Below are 23,999 nucleotides of genomic sequence, written 5' to 3' on the forward strand. Positions count from 1 at the left end.
AGGCCTTTTCCTCAAGCCAGCAAGGAAGATAAACCAGGCACACAAGAAATGGGCAAACCAAAGCATTCTGTGCTGGGTCACCCGGGAGAGGGGAGAGACAGGAAGTGATGGCTCCACTGGGGATCCTGTCTGCCGCGGAGCTGGACTCTGAGGACCCTGGAAGGATGGAAGCCCTGGAGGGTGGGCACCGTCCCTGGAGGATGAAACAGCCTGGGCTGGCGTGTGGAGGCGGCAGCCCACCAAGCATGCCTGGGAATGGAGCATCCTGCTTGGTGGGCGTCAGGTACCTGAGGAAAGCAGCGGGCTAGGACTGGAAGGGAGCGCCGGCAGGAGGCTCTGATGCGCCAATGCCTCTGGCAGGCTCTGTGGCATATTCAGGGAAGGGGCAGGCCCTGGCCTGGGCTGTGGGGTGGAAGGCTCACCTGGCGGGAAGGCCCACCTGGCGGAAGACTCACCGGGTGGGAAGGGTTGCAGACTACAGGGAGATGAGTGGAGGGACTAGCCAGAAGGTTTCTGCTGAGTAAGGCCCTGAAAGGATCCAAAAGAGGGCCAGGGCGTGGGGCAGTGGAGACAGGGGCAAGGCCCAGGTGAGGAGCCGTTCTTGTTATTTCTGGTCTTGGGCCTTTGGCTCATAGGCCCGTGGGGATCCCTCCTCAGCACACACTGTGGGCGCTTCCTGGGTCTAGGGAGACCCTCTTTCCTGGTCATTACTTCTCCCAAACCCAACCCCACGCCTGCGCTGCCATCACCTTCCTCTCCACCCTCCCTTTCCAAACCAGAGCCAGCCACTCAGGGTCCAAAAATCAGACAGGGCCCTGAGGAAGCACTGGGGGGTGCAAGGCAGCCCTCTGGCGATGAAGTCCTGGGTCAGTGGCCCTGCCAGGCTTTGCTCATACCCCACAGGCTTCCCTGAGCTGCCACACTGGACCAGCCAGAAACCAGTGAGCTCTGAGGTCTGACTTGGACATCCAGCACCTACCCTGCCCCAAGACGGGCAAGCGGAGGCATGGCCTCTTGGCTTCCCAAAGGTGCAGGCATACACATCTGCACACACCTCATCACAGAAGCAGGGCAGCTCACCCGACCCCAAGGCTAGGCCCTCCCACCTGCCTCCTCCTGCCCTCTTCACACACACATTATGTTCACATATGCACCCGGGTACATATGTCAACCCACGCACGCACACACACACACACACACACACAAACACAGTGAAATTCACCCCACCCAGGGTCCCGTAACAGCTGCTGTGGTGCTTGGCCAGGACATCATAGAGGAAGGAAAATAGAGGCAAACTCCTGTTGCCCACTGGGAAAGGATGTGGCTAGAGGGAATGGAATTGCATGAATGCCAGAGAAAAGGAAACTAGAGGAGGGTCAGAGGTGGGAAAGCAACAGGAAGATTGTGAGAAAGAAGAGCAGTACACAAAAAGCTCAGAGGAAGGACCAGAGGTCTGTCCTTCCACCCAAACATCAAGGACTTGCTGGGCACCCGTGTCACCTGCTGCCCCTGCCTTCCTGTAGTCAACACACATTCACACGCTCACTCACACTCACACACAACACTCACACTCTCACACTCACACAACACTCACTCACCCACACACACTCTCACACACACTGTCACACACACACTCATATACACACTCATACACGCACACACTCACACGTAGGGAGCAGCACATATCTGAGCAAAGTACCGTGGTGACAGTGAGTGCACCCTCTGCACACAGGCGGGGAGGCAGCCCCACGCACTGGTTACCAAGATCTTTAATGTGCTCTTCAACTCACTGCACTAAAGAAACGTGAGAATCCTCAGATATTCAAATCACTTATTCTCCATAGTGAAACCTTTGGGAAGATGTGGGAAAAATCGTGTTCTGTATCCAGGACTCACATTTCTCCCCATTACTCCCCCTCAACCCCCATCTTCTGAATACACCGCTTCAGCATGAGGTGCCTCTATGGGGCTTGGTTATCTGGGCTGGGTGTGTTCAGCCTTTGGCGAGCCTCCCTGGCACCCCCTGGGCCACCCAGGCTGGTGTGACTGAACACAGGGCTCAGCGTCACTGATCCCTAACCCCCACCTCCGGTTCTTGGCTTTGCTTGCTGCCAGCTGCTCCACATTGGCTAAGGCAACCAACATCACTGCCTTGGGTAATAGATTCTGGGAGAGAAGTCAAGGACTAAACGCCATGGAAAACACCTTCCAGGAGGTCTTCTCACCCTGACCCAAAGCTCAAACAGGAAGTTTTTGATGAACCCCACCCCAGAAAGGAAAATCTCAGACAGTCTTAAGAGCTAACACTCAAGTGTCAGGCACTGTCCTGAGGACTTGATGCATAAATAGACTTATTTAAAGCTAATGAAAACCTCATGAGGTAGGGACTACTACTGTGAGCCCCATTTTACAGATAAACAAACTGAGGCATAGAGAAGTTAAGTAACCTGCCCAAGAGCACACCGCCAATAAGTGGGTTCGAATACAGGCAGAGCCTGGACTCAACCATCACATGAAACTGCCTCTTTCTTGGTCATGTTTCCATATAAAGTGACGACATTGACCGAGCCTGGCTTGCCTTCTGCCAGAAGCAACTCTTGCAAGCCTCTAAGGCCCTTGAAGCAGGCTGTGCAAACACAGTCACAGAGACGCCTCTGGATGTGGACATGAACCTAAAAGCAGCTGCTCTGAAAGTTGTGGGAATGTTACAACCACATGCCCTGAAGCACCAATATATCAGGACAGAAAGAGCAACTCTTTCTGTTGCTCTTTGGAGCAACAGAGGAGATTTGCAGAACTTTGTCAACCACCCTGGAGAAATCTAGCCCAAGGCCTCTGGCTCCTCACCCCTGCCCCATGCAGAGATCAAATGAGGTCTAGAGGCTGAACCTCTGGCAGTGATGGGCCAGTGATCAGAAGGGGGACCTCAACAAGGGGCATCCTCTCAGCTCCAGGATTTACCTGCCCCTCCCAGAGTGGACTCTCCACCCTCCCTGGCCTACCCTGCTGCAAACTTCCCCCTCACTGCTTGGGGAGAGGCAGAGACAGGCCAGGGCCACGAGACGGACCGTTCTGACTTACTTGAAGAAGTCCTCCTTGCAGTAGACGCTCCCAGCCCTGGAGAAGCACCTGTCTGCCAGCTGCATCTGGCAGTCTGCACACTTGAGGCAGGAGCTGTGCCAATGTCTGTCCAGGACCTTCAGGATGAACTTGTCCAGGATGTGCTGGTTGCAGCCAGCGCACTGGGGAATCTCTGTGAGGAAGAGGAGAGAGAGGCACTGTGAGCCTTCCACACAGCCCTGCTAACCAGGCCAGGCCCTGGCGGGTGCCTTCCCACTCTGCTGATGGTGGAAACAGACATGGCCCAACCGCAGAGCTGTTGCATATAGTTGTACAGGTTATACATTGCACACAAACGTACATAGTCAAGGAACAAGTGGGGACTGAAAGCCAACCCTTGCTTTGCTGGCCAGGCTGTGTATTCTGGCTTGGGGTGACTTTGGCCCAGAGGAATCACTTGTTTCTAAGGGCACCACAAGGCTAGCAGCAGCAGCTAACCCATTTATGTCAGCTGCAGTTCCACAGCCAACAGGCCAGGAAGGCTCAGCAACATCCACCTCTGTTTCCACGACATTTTCACAAGTGATCGGAAGCTCTGCTAAAAACATCAGCCCCCAAAGTGAGCCCTGCCCAGGCCTGGACTGAAAGGCCATCTGTCCTGAAAAGCAAATGATAAATATGGTGTGGGGGAGGGGGCGGGCAGTGATCAAGGTCCAAGCCTGAGCGTGCTCTTGTAGAGAAAATCTCAATATTTTAATGAACTGCAACTGATACCATAGATTGGCTGGATCAATACCTCATCCTAATGTGCCTTCCGGTGCTGCAGATAGGAAAGCTAGAAACTGCTTTTCCAGATGCCCTAGCGGCTCACATTTTGAAGATGATTGAGTCTTCCAATCAAACGCTCTTGGGAAAGACTTGAATTCAGAACTGAGCTAAATGTCAGGATAGCTGAGGGGCAGGCTCCCATTGTGCTGGTGTGCGTCACAGTGGAGGCGATGAAGTGCTGTGTTGGGTATTGCACTGTCCTGATCAGTCACAGCAGAGGCAGTGAAATTCTGGGGGCTGAGAGTTATCCTGGAAGCTCCAACCAGCTGGCTCCACTGAGTTGAAAGTCACCTGCCACCTGATGAGTAATCACTTTTCACTTAAATAGTGAAAGAAGACTCTATTGTCTGCAACAGAACCCTAACCACTGCCCCATCCGGTTCCTGTCCTGGGTGACTTCCTATCTGAGGTCTGTTTCTCCACCATCCCATCTTTCCAAGGCATTGCTTGCGAATTTGATAGTATTTTGAGTCACTGCCTGTTTCAAAATCTACAAAATGGTCAGGTTTCCGTGGTTGGATGAACAAACAGTACTAGGATCTCTAGCCATTTTCCCCTGTGCTTTTCAAAAAAGGAAGGTAACAAATCAACAAGTATTAAGAAGAAAAACAAAAGTGCAAGCGTTTGGCCTCCTACAGTATCCTCCTGATACAGCACTCATGAGGCTGGCAACCCCAGGGTTTACCACCCCTATTATAAAAGACACCTTTGCTCGTTGTTTGTGTAAATGGTCACTGCCTAGCACGGTGCCTGGCACACAAGGGTAATGCCATAGATGTTTATCACTAAATAATAAATTGATCAAATCCTGTCTGAGAAGCTCACCTTGAAACAGCTTTTCACTAGTATCTCCTGTACACTCCAAAATGTCAACAGCAGTAAAACCAAATCTCTCATGAATCATACATGGTTTTTTTGTTTGTTTGTTTTGTTTTGTTTTGAGACAGAGTCTTGCTCTGTCATCCAGCCTGGAGTGCAGTGGCACAATCTCAGCTCAGTGTAACCTTCACCTCCTGGGTTCAAGTGATTCTCTTGCCTCAGCCTCCTGAGTAGCTGGGATTACAGGCGCATGCCACCACACCCGGCTACTTTTTGTATTTTTAGTAGAGATGGGTTTCACTATGTTGGCCCAGCTGGTCTCAAACTCCCGACCTCAGGTGATCTGCCTGCCTCGGCCTCCCAAAATGCTGGGATTACAGGCGTGAGTCACCACGCCTGGCCTCATTACATGTTTTTGATTCATATCATATTTGTTGGTTGTGATATGATTTAAAAAGTGTTAACATAAAGGAATTACCCTCAATGCACTAAGAAAAATTTTAAACACATCTAAACCTATGTAGAGAGAAGGCTTTCTTGACTATTAAGACATTTGTACTTAAACCCTATAAATAGGCTATTGGGACACTCACTAAATGCCATCACTAGCCCTGTACACAGAAGTGCCAACCTTGGGCCCCATTAAACCCCAACCCCAGCCTATTCCCTTCATGGCCCCAGCACTACCAGTATTTGCGTGGAAGTCAGGCCTGGTATACATGCTTTGCCTGTTGACCTCTTTCTCAGACCAAAATATCCCATGAAAACTATCAGGTGTCCCACTTGCTAATTGTCGCAGTACATACAGGATTCTTTTTTTTTTTTTTTTCTATCTCCACAGTTTTCCTCCTTGAGAAATACACTGTCCAGTCAATCAGTACTTACCCAGGAGTTCCAGTGTGCCCAGCAAAGTACTGAACAATGATGGCCACAGGGGTTTCCACCCAGTGAGGGCATAGGCAGGACACGGGGTGGGAATGTGGATTCTGGAGCTCAGCTGCCTGGGTTTGGATCCTGGCTCTGCTTTTTTAGACTTGGAAAAATGACTTAGCCTCTCTCTGCCTCAGTTTCCTCACCTGTAAAAGGGGGTGATGATGACAATAGTGCCTGTAGGATTGTTGTGAAGAGCAAACGGATTGACACATGGACAATTTTTAGGACAGGCCCTGGTATACAGTAGGTACTCAAGACAGGCTTGCTATTATTAGGAGATAACTGTCATGCCCATGGAAAGGCAAGTTAGGCACCCATGTTCGTGGGCATTTTCTTATGGAGCCCTCATAAGAATCCCTGCAGAGATGTCATGACTCTCCCGTGGAGGCCGAGTGGCCGCCTCACACAGCAATTATGCCAGCGGCTTGGGGCCATGCCTGTCTGCCCCATGCAGGTACTCACTCAGCCACACCCCTGGTCTCCCTCCAGGGGCCATCAGGGGCTGGCTGGAATCCCTGGAGGGCCCTGGAAGGTCTTGGTGAGGAGGTGACACATGAGCCCGCCAGTCTATGAAGGGTGGATAGCCAGGAACTCCTTTGGTGTGACGCCCCCCAGTCTGAAGCAGGAGAAAGTAGGGGACAACTCAGGTCAGGAGGGTTACGAAGGGCAAGGGGGAGCGGGTTTCTCCAGCATGAGCTGAGTTCAGTGCCCTTGCGGTCTGCTGAGCAGAAGAAAGGCTGAGGGAGGAGGGGTCAGGGAGGACTGCCAGGCCTCCTCTTGCAGGGGAGAGGAGGGGAGACCCAACCAGGAAGCCCTCCCAGCTCAGGGAAGTGAGTTAAGTACAAAGGGCATGCAGAGCCAGCAGGAATGTGTGAACAAGGCCTGCTGTGTGCCACAGGGCAGTGCTGTGTGCCCACTGAGCCCCGACAGCGGGGCACAGCCGTGGCAGGAGGCTGCTAGGCACAGCTGTGCAGGGCTTCATGCCCCAGTGGCACAGCCGCACCTCTGCCCTGGGAGTCAGGTCAGGGACTTCTTTGTGTGATCTGGATTTCCAGGAGCTGGACTCCCAGGGGGGCAATTAACTCTTTGAGAACCCAGATGAAGCACCATCTTCTCTGGCCCTTGGCATGCAGGCTGGGAGCTAGCTCAACTCCTTGCACCTCCCTTGGCTCCTGGGCAAGAGGGGCCGCAGATTCCTACCTAATTGTTGTTTGGCCAGCCCTCTGAGAAGAGATTTGGCTATATTTCTCCTCCCAGCCACAAATACATGGGATGAGGGTGAGGATATATGCCCATAAAATTTATTTTGAGCAGGATATCTAGTGGGAGCCTTAATCTGATGAGTATTCAAGAGAGAATACATTAGGGCTAATGTATGCAGGGAATGGTGGGCAGGGGAGTTTTAGAGGCTTGTAAGCAGAGACAGCATCACATTGAGGAACAACACTAAAAGCAGACAGACAAGTTGTTTCAGCCTCGAGCTTGGAGGAGAGGATCCGTGCTGGGTCACTCTGGGCTGCCCAAACTAGAAGTCCTCACAGAGAGGCCTTGGGACCAAACCGGGGCCCTCTGGCTTGGCAAAAATGGAAGGGGCCTACCAAGGGTGCCCTTTAAGTTAAAAATTAAAAACCTTTTCTATTCCACTGTAGATGTTGACGGGGGGATTAAACAAAGATAATTTGGAAATGCTCTAAAAGACCTCCAATATACCAATCACAGTAATACACGCAGGCATCAGAAGCCTGTTATGAGCCACGTCAGGGCTTGAGTGTGTATTACCTCAGTGAGCCACTCTCAACAAGGAAGGAATTATCATCCCCATTTTACAGATGAGGAAACTGAGCCTTCACGAGATCAGGCGATGTGCCCAAGGCTGACGGTGGGGGAGCCAGAATTCCAACCAATGGACTGTGCTGCTGCTTTCCTGAAGATGGACTAACCCAACCTGAGAGCTCAAGGGGCCTGAACCATCCCCTTATTTGGCTTGAGCCTGTCATTTTTTTAGATAGGAAATTGTGGCAGAGAGAGTCTCAACACGATTCCATGTACAGCAACAAGGGATTATAAGACCACTGGCCTCTTGAGCTCCCTAACAGCTGGGTAAATGGAAATGTTAGAGGCAAAAACTGAGATGACACAGGCATCTAGTGTGCATGTGTCATATGGGATGGATGCCTAATGTCCACAGGAGGGCGGGAAGCAGCAGCCTCTGTCCACAATCTCCTCCCCCAGCTACAAGGTGTCTGCCTGTTGATGGCGCCCATCCGTACTTGTGAGGATGTGGAGACCTGTGAACTCAGACCCCACACTCCAGGCAACATGGCCCCTATTTAATTATTTAGATTAGTAAAAAATATAAACTATCTGGAAATTTTTCAAAGAGCAACAACATAAGCCTCTTAATTAAACCTATAATAAATTATTATTTTTACAGTTTAGAAAGGCTAAACAGGACAGAGTTTATCTAGGTTTCCTACCAGAAATAAAGTTCTGGTGCATGAACCGGATCTCCTCCTCCTGAGGGAGGAGGCGTCGAGGAAGACTACCTTGGCCTCCTCTTGCAGGGCAGAGGAGGGGAGAACTCCTCCCCTCCCCTCCCCTTACAGAGGTACAGTGGCTCACATCTGTAATCCTGGCACTTTAGGAGGCCGAGACAGGCAGATCATTTGAGGCCGGGAGTTTGAGACCAGCCTGGCCAACATGGTGAAATCCCGTCTCTACTAAAAAAACAAAAATTAGCCAGGCATGGTGGTGCATGCCTATAATCCCAGCTACCCAGGAGGCTGAGGCATGAGAATCACTTGAACCCAGGAGGTGGAAATTGCAGTGAGCCCAGATAGTGCCCCTGCACTCCAGCCTGGATGACAGAGCAAAAAAATGAAAGAAAAGAAAGAAAGTTGTAACCAAAATTTCCAAGGGGCAAGACAATTTCCAAATCCCCAATAAGCTCAATGTATTTCATGCAGTATTTAGTATCTCAAAATTCCACATTAAAACTGCAATTTACGTAGATGCTTGGAGTCACTAAAGACAAAATTTGATCTATTAATATCAACTCAATATGAGGAGTCGTTTCACTTAAAATGAAAGTTTTTCTCTTATCTGCCCATAAGCATTTCGTGACGATGCTCTCTGCTGGGGCTCTGCAGAGGGTAAACTCAGAAACAAAAAAGTAATGTCCCTGGAACAGCCAAAGAATCTTTGGAAATGCTAAACCACATAGAGCAACACACTACCCATCTGCAAGGCCCGTCCACCAGAGCATTCCTAGTCATGCAGAGGGACATAGTCGAGGCATAGACCTAAGCCCACATTTACCTGCATGAACACATACAGACATCCTCACACGCACTCACATACACACTCAATATACATGCAGATATATATATATACACGCAGATATATATATATATACACACCCACACCATACTTATATACATAGACATGCATATAACACAGACACGTACATACACATACAGAGAAACACAGACAATCACAAATAAAGATACACCTTGAGACACATACATTCCTACATATACAAAGGCACACGCATGTACCAGTCACATGTACAGACAAATGTACATGCATATTCACATATACTCAAAGACACATACTCACATGTACACAAACACACACACACACAAACACATGCACTCACATCCTCATACATGGGATGAGGCATTGCCGCTCTGGAAAAAAAAAGCCAATTCTGAAATCAAGCTCTGTCTGTGGAAAGGAAGGCTTAGCTGAATGAGGGAGCTGTCCAATCCTGAAGCAGTGGGGAGAGTAGGGAGTGAGGGAACTAGAAAAGCAGAAGGAAGTAGAAACATTGTTTCAAATACTTTTTTGGAAAGGGCTCAAAAATACTGGGAGATCAGCCTGGTCAACATAGTGAGACCCTGTCTCTACAGAAAAAAAAAAATCGCCAGGCATAGTCAGGTGCACCTGTAGTCCCAGCTACTTGGCAGGCTGAGGCAAGAGGATCGCTTGAGCCCAGGAGTCCAAGACTGCAGTGAGCCATGATTGCACTACTGCATTCCAGTCTGGGCAACAGAGTAAGACTCTGTCTCAAAAACAAAAACAAAACAAAAAGAAAAAAACCACAAAAACAAAACAAATCAAAACAAAAATTTAAAAATATTGGGAGAATTTGAAAGTTTTCTGTTCTGATCAGAGTTTAGATCTGCAAATCTTTAGGTCTTCCAAATGCCAATAAATCCCAGATCTAGTCAGACCTGAGCTCAGATCCTAATTCCACACTGTATGTGATCTTGGGCAAATTGCTTAATGTCTTTGAGCCTTGATTTTCATATCTATAAAATGGGGATAATCATACCACTCTTTCGAGGTAGCTGTGTTATGGCCACATCAGGTAATGCATGTAAAACACTGAGCCCTCACAGTGCCACTGTCCAAGGTCAGTGGTCAGCTCTCTCCTTCACTGTCTCATAGCCAGTTGCCAACAAGATGCATGTCTATAAAGTGTATCAAAATTACTTCATGCTTCATTATTTCCCAATATACCTTTTCCCTCCCTCAACCCCCTCCTAAACACTCAGAACTCTCCTCCACTCCCTTAATTCTAAAGCATTCCGAAGACACACACTCTTTTTTAATCAACATGATCCTGGAGTATAAACAGCAGACAATGCAGTATTACAAGGGCTCAGTCTTTCTGGAATAAAGGGATCTGGCAGACTCTTTCCTCTGCAGAATGAGGACAAAGTTGCCAGATCTTGGTCTCCCCGAACATGTGGATGGTAAAAATGAGGAGGTTGAGGCCACAACTGCCTGATCTTACTTCACTGTTGCTGTAATCTATCTAGGTGAGGGTAGATTGGGTTGAAATTGACGTTTGGGGCTTCTAGCATTTTTTCCTAGAGACAACTAAATGCCCAAAGGAAAAGAGACTATTTCTTACTCGATAAGAAATGGCTACAGACCCTTCCCCGGTAGCCATAATCTCCTTCTTCATCGAGGAAGCTTTTAAAACTCACAACATGATAGCCAGCCCTCAAAGCACCTGAAGCATTGTGACAGAGGCACATTGGGCTTATTTTTCACAGCGGCCCATCAGAAACTGGATTCCATTTTTAAATCCCCAAATTCCTCCATTAATGGTTTCCGAAAGCTGGGAAGTGGAAGAGATCAAAAGGTCTGATGTGATCCATGGCAGACCAAACTGCCCACACCCCTCTGGTGAGACATAATAAATATCATGCATTTGTATTCCCCACTCACGTTTCTTCATTTCCAAGAAACTGCTCTCAAGGAACCAGGGGCCACCATGAAACATTTCACAGAGCGTTTGTGTTTGTTTGATCGATTTTAATTATTTGAAAAATGGTGTTTTCTATCCCTTTCGTCACGGAAGATCAAAAGGGTAAAGGAAAAAAAAATTCCACTAAAGAGACTAATATGAGAGCCAACATATCTGACAATGACTTCTAAAATATATTTAAGAAAAGGCACCTTTCTGGGGAAAGGAGTCAGAATTTCAGATCTTTCCATTGGAATCATAATGCTGATGTGCTACTTAAATATTTTTAAAACTAAGTTACTTTGTACTGATAGGAATGTTTAGGCCGGGCACGGTGGCTCACACCTGTAATCCCAGCACTTTGGGAGGCCAAGGTGAGAGGATTACTTGAACCCAGAAGTTCGAGACCAGTCTGGGCAACATAGTGAGCCCCTATCTCTATTATAATAATTTTAAAAGGGAATAATGTTTATTTAACGATGCTCTGAGACCAGATTAATATTTTGTAAAGTTTGTACTTTGATGTGCCAGCTTGATGTGCCTCCTGTGAGGCTTTTGCTTTTTAGCTCCCTTTGCTTTTTAACTGCCTTTTGGATGAAGTGTTCTTTTTGTTTCATGCTTTGACTTGACAGCCTAATGCTCAGGACAAGGTTTTTCTTGCTCCTTTCGAGAAAAGGAGCTGGGTCCATGGGAGCCACTTTCGGGTCTCCCTGTTTGCAGACCCCACAGTATTCCCCCTCGGGTGGCCATCCTCTTGGGACAGCCAGCAGTGCTCCCAGGGGCGGCTGTGTCTGTGAAACGGGAGCTGCGATCCCAGTCTCTGAGTGCCTTAAGACCACCAGCACTCCAAACTTGGTCAAGTACTTTCAAATTGGCAAGCTCATTCCCTCCTCCCAGACACCCTGTGAAGCGGACATTCATTGTCTACGTTTAAAAGGTTCTGAGAATAAGGGGCTTCCCTACGGGTACGCAGTTTGAGGCCGAATTAGGACTAAACCTTCTTTTACTCTGGGTCTGATGGCTTCCACCTGTGCTCAATCAAAGCCACCTCCATCTGGGATTTTTGCCCAAAACCTTTTTGCTGGTGATTTCCCTCCAGAAGTAAGCAGTTTTTTGAGCTCTGTCTCAAATAACATTTGGCCAATATATATTTCCAAAAACGTTTAATTTTATTTATTTGTTAAGTTTCTTTACTGACTACTAACTGAAAGGAGATGCCAAATGGGGCTTTAAGGAATCACATATGCAACTGAAATATTATGCAAATGTTTTTCTTGAAATTTTCCATTCCTTTCCCACATGTAAGGAAGAGAAAACAACAAATTGCAGACATTGCTGTTCTGTTGCCTCAGGTTCCCTGAGTAAGAAAGAAGGAAGATGGTTTTCTAAAGGCAGGCTTGGGAAATACTGTCAGTGGGGGGCTCATTGATTTAGTCGGGGAATAACTAATTCTAAAATGCATCAACAAGGTGAAGCCACAGGATATACCAAGCTATGGCACACCTGCCTAAACACATACCTGAGTTCTGAAATGTCCAGGTCAAAGATTTATAACGGAGGTATAGTTACATTAAAATTAAATTAACTAAGAGGTCTATTACTGGATAAATATTTCAAAAATAAAACTTTCCATTTCAAAGTAGCCACCATCACCGCTGATGATAAAATCCTGTTTTCTGGTCACAATTCCCCTTTTAAATCACCTGGTAATTGTGACCAAAGGAAGAAGGCCTGATTCATCCATGCAGTCCCCACACAGGGAAAACCTGAGGCCAACGACTCAGTTTTCCATGACAAATCTGGTGTGTGCCGCCCCCCAACCCTGGCTCTTTGTCATTAAAGAACATTCATTTTTGTTGAACCGTTTATAGTTCTCGTTTTTATATTTTCACTTATTCTAAATCAGCGTATCTTGAAGAGACAATAACAGAATTTTCCAAAATGTTTTTATAAAATTCCTCTTAAGGGATTTTCACAACCTAGTAATAATCACATAACACAGCTAAAGCACAAAATTCCAACATTAATTCTTTAAAACATAAAGAGAAAAGGCACATTGAACATCAAGGTAGTTCATGATGACAGCAGCATTAAAGAAAGAGAGCTGGGCCAGCCACAAAAATATTAGAAAAATTCTAATTTTAAAAATTAGCATCGCATTGAAGGTAAATCATATTCTCTATTATCATATGCACTGACATGTTTTAAAATGCATCAGTGTACTCACATCTTTTTATCTAATTTCTAGTTTTTTCTAGTTTGTCTTGACAAATGACTAGCAACCAGAAAAAAAGTCAGAAAATCCTTCTTACATCAGAAATGATCACACCTGAAGCCGTCCTTTCCCTTCACTTGCTTTCCGGAATCCTTCCCACTTTTACTGTTTGCTTTATTTGGTGGCTTGGGGTGCCTTTGAAAATCTCCTTTGTTCATTTTCGGCTTAGTCAAAAATAGAAACCTCTTCAATAAAAGAACAAATTCAAAAGTAAACTGGAGATAATTTCGATGTTATCATTTTAAGGCTGTAATTCGGATATTTTAACATAAGGAGTCGAGTAACAAATGAAATACACAATGTAAATATGTATTTGCAGGGATTATCTCCTAGGTGATATATTGTCACGTAATTAGTATTCTTCAGTAGGATATCAAATATCTCAGTAATTGCAAATAAAACAGAAAATTACATTAAACAAATCCATGTTTGTATATGGAAATGTTGTAGACACATCTATTTCCACTCCATTTTCACATTTAATCATTGCTAAATCTCTACAATGTATTTTTCTAATGTCTCACTCTGTAACAGTATTCCATATGTTTGGCAATCTTTCCCTCATAGCAAGAAACTTTCAATTAATTTGGCTGCAAGTTTTGTCTCTATTAAGCTATTCCCAGAACCAATCTCTTAACCCCCTAACATCATAATTAAAGCAAATTATACTTTAAAGACATGTGGGGGTGAGGTACTGCAGTAAAACATCTGTGGCTAGACCCAGACTGACAGAGGGAACAGGGTGGGGAGATCTGAGAAAAGAAATCCACCAAAATTACAGCAGGAGGTAGGACTCACCTCCCAAGACGACTTTCCAGTCAGCCGCTCATACAGTTAACCCCAAAGTCCATTTTCCAAGGGAGAATCCATTTCATTTTCACCAATTAAACCCAACCTGTCCACCTACCCCCAAAAGCAATGCCTCAAAATGGTTGACTTGTGCTCCATTTTGATCAGGGATCCTATAAAATTGAGGACTAAATAAGGTAAAACCTCACAGTGGCATCTAATTTTAGTTGATTTCTTCCTACCACAAACAATAAGAGCCCAGCTCCAGGGCGGCTTCTGTCCTATACCCAGCACCTGTGCTTCCCTCCAAGGGCGCCTAGAAAGAGAGATGGATCCACCACGGTGCAGCCTGCTGGACACACGACCGCCCCCCTCCCCGCCCCCCCGCCGAGTAAAACCCCTGTGCCGTGAATTCCTGCACAATCCCATGTTTCTCCCTGCAAAGATTTTGCAAAGGAAGGAAGGGATAGACAGAAGAAGCTGGGGGAACAGGGGAAGGAGAAGGAGGGAGGAAGAAAGAGAAGTTCAAGCCACCAGACCGCGATGGAATTTTACTAAAAGCAGTGGACCCTATTTGCCCACATCTCTGTTAAGGGCATTGTTAACACTCATTCCAGGAAGGGAGAAAGGCAAAACATTGTTACAAAAGTAAAATCGCCTCAACGGCACCCCAGCCAGCCCTCTCCAAATTCAGCCGTCTATGCAGCCATGTATTTGGTGCTGCCACAGCAAACTGCTGCTTCAGTCTGTCTCCAACCGTGGGTTTCTCAAAGTGGGTAATATTACTCCTTTTGTCCTCTCTTCAGCTAAACTGGTTCCAAGTCCCTATGCGTCCCAAAGCTCCTCAGCTCTATTCCTGAAAAATTTCCTTAATTGAAAGAAAAGGCACAAGGTCCCTTTATCCGATTCCACCTACCCGCCCCCCATCCACAACTCTTCAATAGGAAGAGGACACAAGTTTCCCAGCCAGAGAAATCCACTAAATACCCACCATTCTCGCCCAAAACAAGAAGCTCAAAGCAGATTTCATAACAAGGTAATAGAAAGAACAGTTAATTCCTGTTAACTAATTTTCCATCCCTGCAGGACTGCAAGCCCCATCCTCCTTCCCCCGGCTCCTCCTCTCCTCCCAGCACTGGGGTCTCTGGCTTCAGTCTACTAATGTGGGTGCTAAGTAATCACTAATTGACTGTAACGCAGAGTGAAAGGGCATTAAAATCCGAGGCAACTGGGAAGTTAGGACAATGCAAATATTTAGGACTTGAGGCTGTCTACACCTGGCCAGCGGGGTCATCGGGTCACTGTTCAAAATACAAGATGCCCCTGTGGCCCAAGTTTTTGTCTACTCAATGGAAAGAAATTGCTTTGCTGGTTTCCCGGCTCTCCCACCCCCACCCCACCTCTAGGAGCACTCGATTTTTAAAAATGGACCCTGGTATTTGCAGCCCTGTAGGCGGTCTCCGAAACGTCTTGAGGGCTCGCGTTACCCTAATCCTCACAGCATTTAGTCTACATTCTTGCCTTAACCCCCCTTTGTTTTTGGCGTGTCAAGAGGCAGGTGCAGATACACCTAGCTTCGGTCGTCCTTCCTTCAACTTCCTGCTGCTCCCGGTTTTATCCCTTCACGGCTTTTCTAGTAATTCATTTCCTTTTTCATTAGTTTCACCCTTCAGATCTCTTTAAAAGACACGTTTGTCCCACTCTCTAAAAATAATAAGGTCCCATCCTGCACAAAGCAAACCCCCTGAGACACAGGGATGCGCTCGGTCCCAGTCCAGCCGCGGCCTCTCGTGCGGTGGGTGCACCCGGTGGCCCGCGCCACCTCGCCTTCCCCGGCGGCGCACAGTGCCACCAACTCCCTTCCCTGGTCGATTTTAATTGACATCCTCAGCCGCCTAGGTAGAGACTCTGTCTCTCTGGAGCCTGACACGTTTCCAGCGCTCGTCAAGGTCCACTAAGCTGCGGAACCGAGTGGGGAGCCGAGGCTCGAACACCCGCAGAACGCACGGGCCGGGCACACCCGCCGGCGGCCTCCCCGCTCCGAGGAGGAGGAGCCCCTTCGAAAATGGGAGCATCGCTTTCCCAGGGTTAAACAGTCACATTAGACTCGAGCCGCCGGGGTTGGGGTTTAATTTTGTCATTCCAAATGCTTGGAACGAAATGGGTCTGGAGAGGAAGAGAGGTTTTCACCCGGCCTCCTCCTAATGGGCGCGCCGTCCGCACTCGCGCCTGCCGCGCCTATCCTTGCTGGAAAAGTCCCTGCCACCACTCTAAAGGGCAGCAAAGGGGTCCCAGGCCTGGCTAATTCCAGCTCAGTCGGACCTCTGGGCTACCTGAGATAATAAGCTCCGAAAACGGGCGCGAACCTCTGGGCAGATGGACTGCAAGGGCCAAGGCGCAGGAACCTCTATTGCAGCGCACCGGGGAGAGAGAGGCGGTCCCTCCCTTGCCCCCTTCTGGGCTATGACCTTTACCCATGGCTGCGGGACGCAGTAAGCGCAAAGCCGGCTACCCGCGAAGGGCCGGCCGCCCTGTCCACATGTACCTCCACCGGCGAGTCCCCCAAAACCCAGAGCACGCCCGGGATTCCCGGGCGAGTGCCCAGGATCGTGAGCCGCCCATGGGTGCGCAGCAAACGCTCATTTAAAGAATTCATCGTCTGTTCCCCGGGCCACCCAGGCCGGCATCTGCCCGCGGGGCGGAGGAGCCCTGCCCCGGTCGTAGCGAGGTCATGTGGGTCGCGCTCCCAGACCCTAGGACGCCACTCCTGCTCAGCCCTGCGTAGCCCCGCCTAGCTCTGGTTTTCCACGAACCCGGACCTCGGCCAAGAGAGGAAATAAACTTGAGTTAGGTCCTGCTTCTTCTCAGTCCCGACTTTACGACTTCCCGGGACACTGCGGACTGCTCAATGCAGACCTTTGCCCCTCACCTGCTGCACCTGCGTGCTCCGTGTCCGGCTTTAACAGTTAATTCCGCATGCGGAGCGCACTGGGACAGCGGCTTTCCAAGCTTCCCTCCGTGCTAACGGCCCTCTCAGATAACAAGGCCCTGGAAAGGAGGAGGCCGGAGCCCTCTCGCCCCTTGGGAGTCCTCAGCCATCCGCTGTCCCAAGCGGGGCGCTGCCGCGCTTACCCGGGTTTCTCCAAACTCCCTTCTATGTGGTACACAGCTCTGGCCAGGGGCTGGAACGGGATCCTAGCAGTTAGGACATCGGAACCCCCAATCCATCAGGCCCGAATCGGCCGGCGGGGACAGCTGACCTCATCTGTAAAAATTGTCTCCCGCCTGAGAATATATTCTCGCGACGCAGGGAGGGAGGTCTATGGTGCCTACAGCTGCTATATCGGAATGTTCGGAATATGATAGAATCTCAATATATATATATATATAATTTGTGTGTGTTGTGTGTGTCTGTTTCTCGCACTAGGAGACAAGGCAGGAATGGAAAGAAGAGCGAACAGCACCAGCGTTTGAGTGAACTCCTGTCTTGGACAGCGAATCCATCTCACCCCCTTAAGAAATGTCCTGCAAGAAGGACAGTCAACAACCCCGGGGACTCGGATCTGCAACTCGACCTGCGCTGGGACATTACCCCACGCACCCCGGAGGAGTCCCACGAGGGGAAGTCCCAGGGAAAACCTTTACCCCGACCCTACCAAACACAAAATAAAATACCTTTTTCCTACAGCTTCGGGGTTCTCCAGAGCTTGCCGGAAGCATTTTAGGAGACAAGGAGGGGGACAGAGACCCCCAGGCCTGCATTCCAATTACCACCCCCAGCCGAGACCCCGCGGGGCTCCTCCTTCTCCCGTGCGGGCCGCCCTCTCTCCCGCCAGCGATCCGGGCGGCGGGCTTCCGTCGTCCTTTCCCTCGGTGCCTGGGGAGACTACATGGCAGATGGGTCAAAACCGAGGCGGATAAAACGCCCCACCTTCCTATATGCCCCGCGCTTTTCCGCGTCTCCTCAGAGGGCAGGGCCGGCCAGCAGGGCCCCGACGCGTGGAGGGACTGCTGAGGTCCGGGGGGAGAGTTTTGGAGGTGGCTCGGAAGGCTCTCGCCGTACCCGTACCCAACACGGCCCCGGGTCAGGCGCTGTGAGGATTCGGATCTCGACGTCCCTACAGCCCGGAGGGAGGTGGCGGGGACGAGCTGTCGGTGCGGGCCGTAGGGACAGCTGTAGGGCTGTCGGAGCGACGACGCCCGCACCGGGGGCCGCGCGACCAAGGCGCGGTGAAAAACCAGGAGGGCTACGGCGCGAACTGCTAAGTCCGCACGGGAGCCTGCGGGGGCGGGAGGCCGGGACAGAGTGGCGAGGAAGAGGCCAAGTCTGGAGCAACACCAGAGATGAGAGAGAAATTATTACATCATTTGGAAACGTTTTCCTAAAGGGTATGCCCCTCACCCATCCCCAAATAAGCAAAGGAACAGTCCAGCTGCCGCCGAAATAAGCTGGATTTAAATCACTTCTTCTAAAATGCCCCTAGAGGGGAGGAGGGCACTAGAGGCACCGAGCTTGGGGACACCTAGACCTGCGTCCCCAAGTGCTCCATTCGTGGTGACTCCATGTGATGAAGAGGCAAACATGTCTGTGTTGAGAAGGAAACCCTTCTAGTTGGCGACTGGAGGGACCCCTGTGGGAGAGCGTTTCTTTTGTCTCCCCTCCTCTAGGGTTTAAGAGCCTACTGTCCCGGAAGGCCCAAGGGTGTGCCCCACCACCCCTCGAGCTTCCCCCCTTCTTAGGCCACTGGGCCCAGTCCCAAGAAAGCTAATAGTTGTGTATACGTGGGTGATGGGGACCTATCCCGCGGTCCCAGCACCAACAGCCTAACAGCCAGAGGCCAGATGTGCTGCAAGGGAGGCTACAATCCACTCACATTCCAAGAGGAAATAAAAGCTGGATCTGGAAGTCTTCAGGGAATGGGCCCCTCAATTTTGGCCGATGCCTCCTCCAACCAAGGTCACGAAACTCGGACAAAGGGAGGACTGACCACCCCCTCTAGATTAGACATTGCCTCCCTGGGCCACCCTGGGGGGGGGTGGGGGTGGAAGTTCCTTTGTACACCTCAAGTTTTCCACAGTGTGAACCTAGACTCAGCCTTGGCAAACTGTAGCTCTGAAGGTGAGTTCTGGGCATTTTAGCAAAGCGACTCCCTGACGTCGAACATCAAAGTTGTCTCTGAACAGGGGAAGCAAAAAGTGAGACAATCAGAGTGTCACTCATCACAAGAAAGGCCATCAGAGCAGAGACCATCGTCCTTCACTGGGGTCCCAACAGACAGGTCACCTACGGACCACAGCCATGAAAGCACAGACGTACTGGGTACCAAGGACACTAGTAACACACACACACCCTTCCCCCACTCATGCAGTCTCCTCACTCGCGCAGAGCTACAAGCAGCTTAAGGACTCGGTGCACCTTTGCAGGGTTTCTGTTTCCGTCTTTGCAGGGGCTGAGAACCCACTCTGTCCCTGCCTGTGTGCGGGGTGTGGGGAGTAGTGAATCTCCAATGCCTTCTATGAAAACATCTTAGCGGTAAACTCCCCAAGGCTCAACACAGACGTGGAACTGTTTGCCAGCAGTTGACACAAAAACACGCAAAGAATAACTGTAGAATACAGCCAAGAAACAATCTAAATAGGCTTGGATGAAGCTATTCTTTTCTAGTCCCTTCTCAAAAACTTCCCAGGGAAGCCCACGGTACGCCTGCCCTCCGAAGGATCGCCGGACAGAAACCCTGCCATGGAAACCCGAGGCGCAGGAGGGCGCGCTCGTGCGCCCTAGTTTGTAGGTAGTCACCATCCCTGGATGAGCCGGCCCTTACTTAAAGTAAACCCCGAAGATGTAGCTACCGCACCACTAAAGAAGTCGCAGGCGGAAGTACAACCCCTTGGCAAGCGGAGCGAGGAACTCCTTGGTCTCTCCAGGGCGCCCGGGTCCCCCTGCTGAGCGTGCGAGCCACCGGGGCAGGACTCTCCCGGCGCTTGTCGCGAGCGCGCGCGACGACTGGGCACCTGTTCTGGCCTCTGCACAGATTCCCTCTCAGGGACTCTCGCTCAGGAGTGAAGCACGGAGACGGATTCCCTTCGGGAAAATCTCTGCGCGCGCACACCCATACACACACAGAGAGACTTGGGGATAAACACGCCGCGAGCTCCGGCTGTCTCGCTAATTTCGGGCGCGGGAAGAAAGCGGGCGGGCAGGCTAGCAAAGCGCCCACACACCCCCGTCTCTACCCCTCCAAACCCGAGCCACCCTGAGCACCTGCCCTCGCGTGCGCAAAGGCTGAACCCGGAATTCACAACTTGCGGTCGCTTCTCCCTCCCCTGCATTCCTAGGCTAGCTGGAATGCGCGAGCAGATTCCCTCACAAGGAGCAGTCAGTTTCCGGCGGCGCAGGCGGCGGGCGCCGCGGGCAGTAGCGGCTGGGGAGTCACCCGGCACGCACGCCCGGGGCGCGGGCCGCAGGGACTAAGAGTGTGGCCGGGGCTTCTCCGCCGCCAGCCCCAGGGGCGAGAGACGCGCTCTCCAACTTCCCGCCAGCTGGGGTGAAGTTGCACTAACGGTCCTGCAAGCGCTGACCGTCACGCCGGCGAAAGAAGATTTGTGGGGACCACCCTCGCCCTCAAGCCTGGCCTACAGCTCGTACCCCTGGGTGTCCCCAAACAGCACTCTCCCTAGCGTTCCAAGAAAAGCCTTGGGCTGGAGATGCGGGGTTCCGTACTCGGCTCGCCTCAAGCATGATCCAGGAGGCGTTCACATTCGGCCCCAAACAGCCAAGAGCCTGGCCCCCTCAAACGCACTCTGGCTGGTGCCCCTGCCCTGTGACCGCCTCTGCCCCCGGCCGCCAGCCCCTCCCGGCCCCTGAGCGGCGTCCGGCCCGCCCCGCAGCGGCTGAGGCTGCTAGCTGTCTTGTTAGAATTAAATCAGCGAGAAAGGGGGGTGTCTTACGTTGCATCGGCACACCTAGCATCTCCGGGAGCCCCTTGACAGCCCCTTCCGCGGGGACAGTCGCACTCTGCATCATCTCGGAGCGAGAGCCAGCGAGTCGCAGTCTACGGAGATCTCTCGCTCTACCTCGATTCAGAAATTTCAAAATAATAATTAAAACCCCAAGCAGGCCGCTGGAGTCACGGTGGAAGCCGGGCCCTCCGCTTCTCAGGGAGGACTCCACAGGCTGGCCAGCCCCCTCCCCCCGCCAGTCCCCAGTCTGTTTCCAGTCCCTTTGATCTCGCTCTCCGGGGTTGGTGCACATCCCAGGTTGAGACGCTGTTGCTGCAGCTCTGGCTTTTTTCCTCTCCTCCCTCCCCCGCCCGCTCCTTCCCCCTCCCCCTCCACCCTTCGCGTGCCGGCCGCCCGGGAGGCCGCGGTCACCCGGGCGTTTTGATTCATTCACACTGCAGGAGCGGCCGTGACGTCGCTTTCCGCAGGGAGGCCCGCCCTTCGGCACATCCCCCAACCCGGCGGCGGGCAGCCGACCCCGGCGGGAGTGGGGGTCCCGGCGCCCCGAGTGAGGCCGGCGGGGCGGAGGGGGGCGGGGCGGCAGGGAGCGGGGCGGGGCCTCGCAAGCCGGCACCCCCGCCCCCCCCCCGCCTCCGCCCAGCCGTGGCGGGCTCGCGCCCTGGATATAAATTCTGCTGATGGCCTGCCGCGGCAGCAGGTGGTCGGAGACGGCGGCGCCCTGGGTTTGCGGGTCTTCGTGGGTTCCGAGCCCGCGCGGCTCGTGTCCTCCTCACTCCTCCGTTCGGACCCAGGGGCGGGGCGGAGCCGGGGCCGAGCGGGGCAGGCGGTCCGGAGGCCGGGGCCGCGTCTCTGTGTCTTCGCCTTGCGCGCTCTCGGTCCCCGGCTTCGCTCCGCCGGACGGAGCGCGCTCCGTAACCGATGACTCCATCTATCTTCCTCCTCCTCTTTCGCCTGGCCAATTCCTTTCCTGCTGGCACTTCCCAGCCCCTGCTCTCTCTCCCCCGCGTCTGGCTGAGGCTGGGCCAAGGGACAGCCCGTACTCGGCCCGGAACGCGCGAGTCACGCGGCGGGCGGCGCCGGCCCGGGCTGGGGAAGGCGGCCAGGGGCTGTGCGCGGAGGTGGCGGGACGCAAGCCCCCCGCGCGCGTCCCCGCAGACCGCGGCCTGCAGCCGGAGTCCGCACTTGCCTCCAGCTCCGCAGGGCAGGGGGCCCAAACCTCCCCGCGGCGGGGCCTCCCCGGCCGCCCTGCCACCAGTCGTCCAGCTCGGCCCTGTCTTAGGTCCCCAGAGCCCGCTCTGCCTCTCCGGCTGCCACCGCGGGTGCTTTGAACCATCCGCGACCTCGTGCGTGCAGGGCGGCAGTGAGCACACGGACGCCGGGGCTAACCAGCGAAAGGGCTTGCCATGCTTACTGTATTTACGAGATGCATGGACAGGTAGAGAAACGCTTAAAACAAATTCTCCTCAACGCGAGTTTCTGGCAGAAATACAACAGAAGGCCCAACGCTGGGACGAGGTCTCCTCTGACGCTCCATCAGGCGCTCGACGCCTCCGGGCTGCAGGCGCGGGAAGCCCACCCCGTCTGCCCCAAGACCCAGCCGCTCTCCTGCCCCCAGCCCCCACGTCATTTCCTTCCAGAAATGCAGACATACGCGTCCTTCCAGCCTAGTGGGGTTCAGCTTAGGCGGGAAGGGGGACTGTGTGCCCTCCCCAGCCTTCCAGAACCTTCCCTGCTGTTTCGCCTGGTGTCATCTCCAAACAAGGGACACCTGCTCACCTTTAAGGGAAGAGCATGGGGCGGGGGAGAATGGCCTGGTCGTCTGCGCTGCTTAGAATTTGTCTCCAATGAGGTCACAGTGACTTCTGTGTGTCCTGGTACTGGGTTGGCATCATCTCTTCCCTTGTTTACCTGCGAGGTGACTCCGCGCGCGAGACAATATACACAAGAAGAAAAAAGCAAAAGAACCCCGTGACATTTTTAGTGTTTACCAAAATGTGTTCTATAGAAATATAACTAGTAAGCAAACACGGGGAAATGCCAGCCTCATTTGCAGTGAAAAACACGCAAGACAAAACAACACGTGCACAGCTTTTTCTGTTTGTGAGATGACCGACGCGCGGGAGGGGCATCCTAGAGTTCAGGACTGGCGAAGGGGCTTGGACACTCACCAATACTGCTGGGTGCTTATAAACTCTTAACATCCGTTTGGAAAGAAATTTGGCAATATGTATCAAACTCATAAATTTTTCATACCCTTTAGTTTATGTAGTACTTTTGAGTGTCTGTTCCACGGAAATAATCTGGAATTTTTTATAAAAGTTTCATGCGTGAAAATGTTTATTACAGTATTATGTTTTGGAGAAAAATAACCTAAATAGCCAACAAAAGAAAAGTGGCTTAGGGAAGTAGATTAAATTGTTTGGTAGTATGTTATGGAATCATGGAAACCAATTATGAAACCCAATAACATGGGGATGCTTGTGAAATACTAATTTTTTTAAAAGCACAATGCAATAGCATAGGATTATAAATATGTAAAAATCTTAGTCAAATGTAAGGGCAATGATAATACCCATTGTTGGTTAGGCTGTGGGGAAATTAGAAAACAATTTCCTGGTGGGGATTGCAAAGAGGGGAAATGTCTTCTCAGGACGTTTTGGCTACAAATGTGATGCATTTGACCCAATCTCTATAGAAATTTATCCAAAGAAAATAATCAAGAATGTTTGTAAAGATGTAGTTACAAGGATGTTTATAAGGTTTTTAAAAGGGAAAAGCTAAATATCCAACAATAGGGGATAGTAAATAAGTTACAGTAAATTATTAAATTAAGTAAAATGGAATGTTATGAAGTCTTAGAAATAATACAACAGAAGAATATTTAATGTAGAAAAGGGTTTGAGATTTGTTAGGAAATGTGAAAAAAGAATATGAAGCGGTATGAACTTCAGGAACTTTTCTTAAAAAAAGCATAAACACTTGTACACTTAAAAATGGTAAACATGGTAAATTATATGTATATTTTACCTCAATAAAAAATTGTTTAAAGTAGGAGTAAAAAAATGCCAAAGTGTA

The 23,999-nt window shown here is 50.8% G+C and overlaps 1 protein-coding gene across 1 annotated transcript in view; it reads right to left on the reverse strand.

Annotated features, from left to right (window-relative positions):
• Nucleotides 1-21,288, reverse strand: part of LHX4 (LIM homeobox 4) — a 48,754-nt gene extending 27,466 nt beyond the window's left edge. The window contains exons 1-2 of the mRNA XM_003824721.5: nucleotides 20,913-21,288; nucleotides 3,082-3,253 (exon numbers count right to left, since the gene is read on the reverse strand). Coding sequence (XP_003824769.1) covers nucleotides 3,082-3,253; nucleotides 20,913-21,216 — 476 coding nt within the window. The 5' untranslated portion in view covers nucleotides 21,217-21,288. The remainder of the gene's footprint in view (nucleotides 1-3,081; nucleotides 3,254-20,912) is intronic.
• Nucleotides 21,289-23,999: the final 2,711 nt, after the last annotated feature.

This window comes from Pan paniscus, chromosome 1, assembly GCF_029289425.2.
Source record: "Pan paniscus chromosome 1, NHGRI_mPanPan1-v2.0_pri, whole genome shotgun sequence".
In the NCBI taxonomy this organism is placed as follows: domain Eukaryota; kingdom Metazoa; phylum Chordata; class Mammalia; order Primates; family Hominidae; genus Pan; species Pan paniscus.